Source organism: Engraulis encrasicolus, unplaced genomic scaffold (genome assembly GCF_034702125.1).
Source record: "Engraulis encrasicolus isolate BLACKSEA-1 unplaced genomic scaffold, IST_EnEncr_1.0 scaffold_48_np1212, whole genome shotgun sequence".
Classification (NCBI taxonomy): domain Eukaryota; kingdom Metazoa; phylum Chordata; class Actinopteri; order Clupeiformes; family Engraulidae; genus Engraulis; species Engraulis encrasicolus.
Genome location: NW_026945797.1, coordinates 383557 through 386056, shown reverse-complemented (window position 1 = coordinate 386056; position 2500 = coordinate 383557). Strand labels below are relative to the sequence as shown.

At 46.2% G+C, this 2500-nt stretch overlaps 1 protein-coding gene across 2 annotated transcripts in view; it reads left to right on the top strand.

Annotated features, from left to right (window-relative positions):
* slc16a1b (solute carrier family 16 member 1b) overlaps positions 1-2288 on the top strand; it is a 69925-nt gene extending 67637 nt beyond the window's left edge. For both annotated transcript variants that reach the window (XM_063193625.1, XM_063193624.1), the window contains 4 exons: positions 1-129; positions 1176-1280; positions 1784-2039; positions 2107-2288. The exon at positions 1-129 is cut by the window's left edge and continues 51 nt beyond it. In XM_063193625.1, coding sequence (XP_063049695.1) covers positions 1-129; positions 1176-1280; positions 1784-2039; positions 2107-2273 — 657 coding nt within the window. In that variant the 3' untranslated portion in view covers positions 2274-2288. The remainder of the gene's footprint in view (positions 130-1175; positions 1281-1783; positions 2040-2106) is intronic.
* Positions 2289-2500: the final 212 nt, after the last annotated feature.

Genomic DNA, 2500 nt, shown 5'->3' with positions numbered 1-2500 from the left:
GAGGTGGTCAACAGCTTCCTGGACCTCACGCTGTTTAAGCATCGCGGGTTCCTGCTGTACCTCATGGGAAATGTAGTCATGTTCTTCGGCCTCTTCTCGCCACTCATCTTCCTCAGCAACTATGGCAAGGTAACCATGCGATATAATATAATAGTGTACAGTAGCACATTTAGCATGACCTCATATGAACTGCAAGCTAGGAATCTGCACATTGATCTATTTTAGCAATCTGCATCTCAATTAGCAAATCTCCGCCCAACTAACACAAAATCAATTAAGACAGCATAGCGGGTAAAAATAAGGAATAAAACTAACTACTAACCGATACTTACCATCGATGCTATCTCAAGGCATTTACGAAGAACAGCAGCAACAATACAGTAACAACAGGGCATTCATGGTACATGCGAACTTCAGCTTGATTACATCCGACTTTCTGACTATGGAAGCTCACGTGTAGCCAGGCCATGCCCTCCTAGTACACAACAGCTTCAGTGTTGCTACTAGTCAGGTCAAGAGCAATGCAAGTACTTTCTGAGTTCCCGCAAATACAGGAACTTCTCCCACTTTGTTGGGAAGCAAACAACCATGAGCAAACCATGGGAGGCAGGTCAACCATGCCGTTTCGGAAATGTTAATTGTTATGCTCTTGGTCAGACCAAGTCTCGAAGAGATTTGAATGTTGATGATAATCAGGCTAGCTCACGTGGTCAATACTGAATGGAGAGAAACATGAGAAATCTTATGCCAGTTTAGATCTCATGCCAGTTTCAGTACTCAAGTAGAGTTGCAAATAACAAGTAAATAGCAAGTAATAACATATAAATAACCTGTAAATAGCACAAATATTTTTTAGAAAACTTGAACATGTTACATATTAAACTTTTGATATCAAAACAGCAATAATAACAATAATAATAATAATATGTAATTCGGTAATGCTTTCTGTGTAATTATTCTGATTTAGCGTGTGTGTACTTGCTGTTGTGTTTACACTTCCTGAAATTTCTGTGTGTGTGCATGTGTGTGTGTGCACGTATGATGTGTGTGTGTGTGCGCGTATGTGTGTGTGTGTGTGTGTGTGTGTGTGTGTGTGTGTGTATGTGTGTGTGCGTGTGTGTGTGCGTGTGCGTGTGCGTGTGCGTATGTGTGTGTGTGTGTGTGTGTGTGAACAGGACTCTGGTATCTCCAAGGAGAAGGCCTCTCTGCTGCTCTCTGTGCTGGCCTTTACTGACATGTTCGCACGACCTGCTATGGGGCTGGTAGCCAACACCAAGTGGGTAAGGAACACACACACACACACACACACACACACACACACACACACACACACACACACACACACACACACACACATGCACACACCTATACACACACACACACACACACACACACACACGCACGCACACACACACACACACACACGCACACACACATGCACACACACACACACACACACACACACACACACACACACACTGGCGGCTAACTGGTCTCATAGGACTCAATATTAACTGCTTGCTTGGAGGTAACATTTGCTCTGCCATACTCAGAGAACGGTTGAAACTACAGGAGAAAGGTAAAACCCAATTATTTAATTAGGGCATATGTAATATGAGCTTATTTCCAAAAATGGGACAGTATCACTTTAAGACTGTCGACTCTGAATAGGGTGCACTAACTGAAGCACAATGGTGACACCAGTGTAGGTACAGTAGTTGACATACGTGTGTGTGTGTGTGTGTGTGTGTGTGTGTGTGTGTGTGTGTGTGTGTGTGTGTAGATAAGGCCGCGTATCCAGTATTTCTTCGCGGTGTCGGTGGCCTACAACGGCGTGTGCCATATCCTGGCCCCGATGAGCACCGACTTCGTGGGCTTCGCCATCTACGCCGGCTTCTTCGGAATCGCGTTCGGCTGGCTGAGTTCCGTCCTGTTCGAGACGCTCATGGACCTGGTCGGGACGCAGAGGTTCTCCAGCGCCGTCGGACTCGTGACCATCGTGGAGTGCGGACCGGTACTGCTGGGACCCCCACTACTGGGTGAGGATGGAGTGTGTGTGTGAGTGTGTGTGTGTGTGTGTGTGTGTGTGTGTGTGTGTGTGTCTAGGTAAGCTAAAGGACATATATGGTACCTACCAGTACACCTACCAGGCGTGCTTATCGTGTGTGTGTGTGTGTGTGTGTGTGTGTGTGTGTGTGTGTGTGTGTGTGTGTGTGTGTGTGTGTGTGTGTGTGTGTGTGTGTGTGTGTGTGTGTGTGTGTGTGTCTAGGTAAGCTAAAGGATATTTATGGTACCTACCAGTATACGTACCAGGCGTGCTTATCGTGTGTGTGTGTGTGTGTGTGTGTGTGTGTGTGTGTGTGTGTGTGTGTGTGTGTGTGTGTGTGTGTGTGTGTGTGTGTGTGTGTGTGTGTGTGTAGGTAAGCTAAAGGATATCTATGGTACCTACCAGTATACCTACCAGGCGTGCTTATCGTGTGTGTGTGTGTGTGTGTGTGTG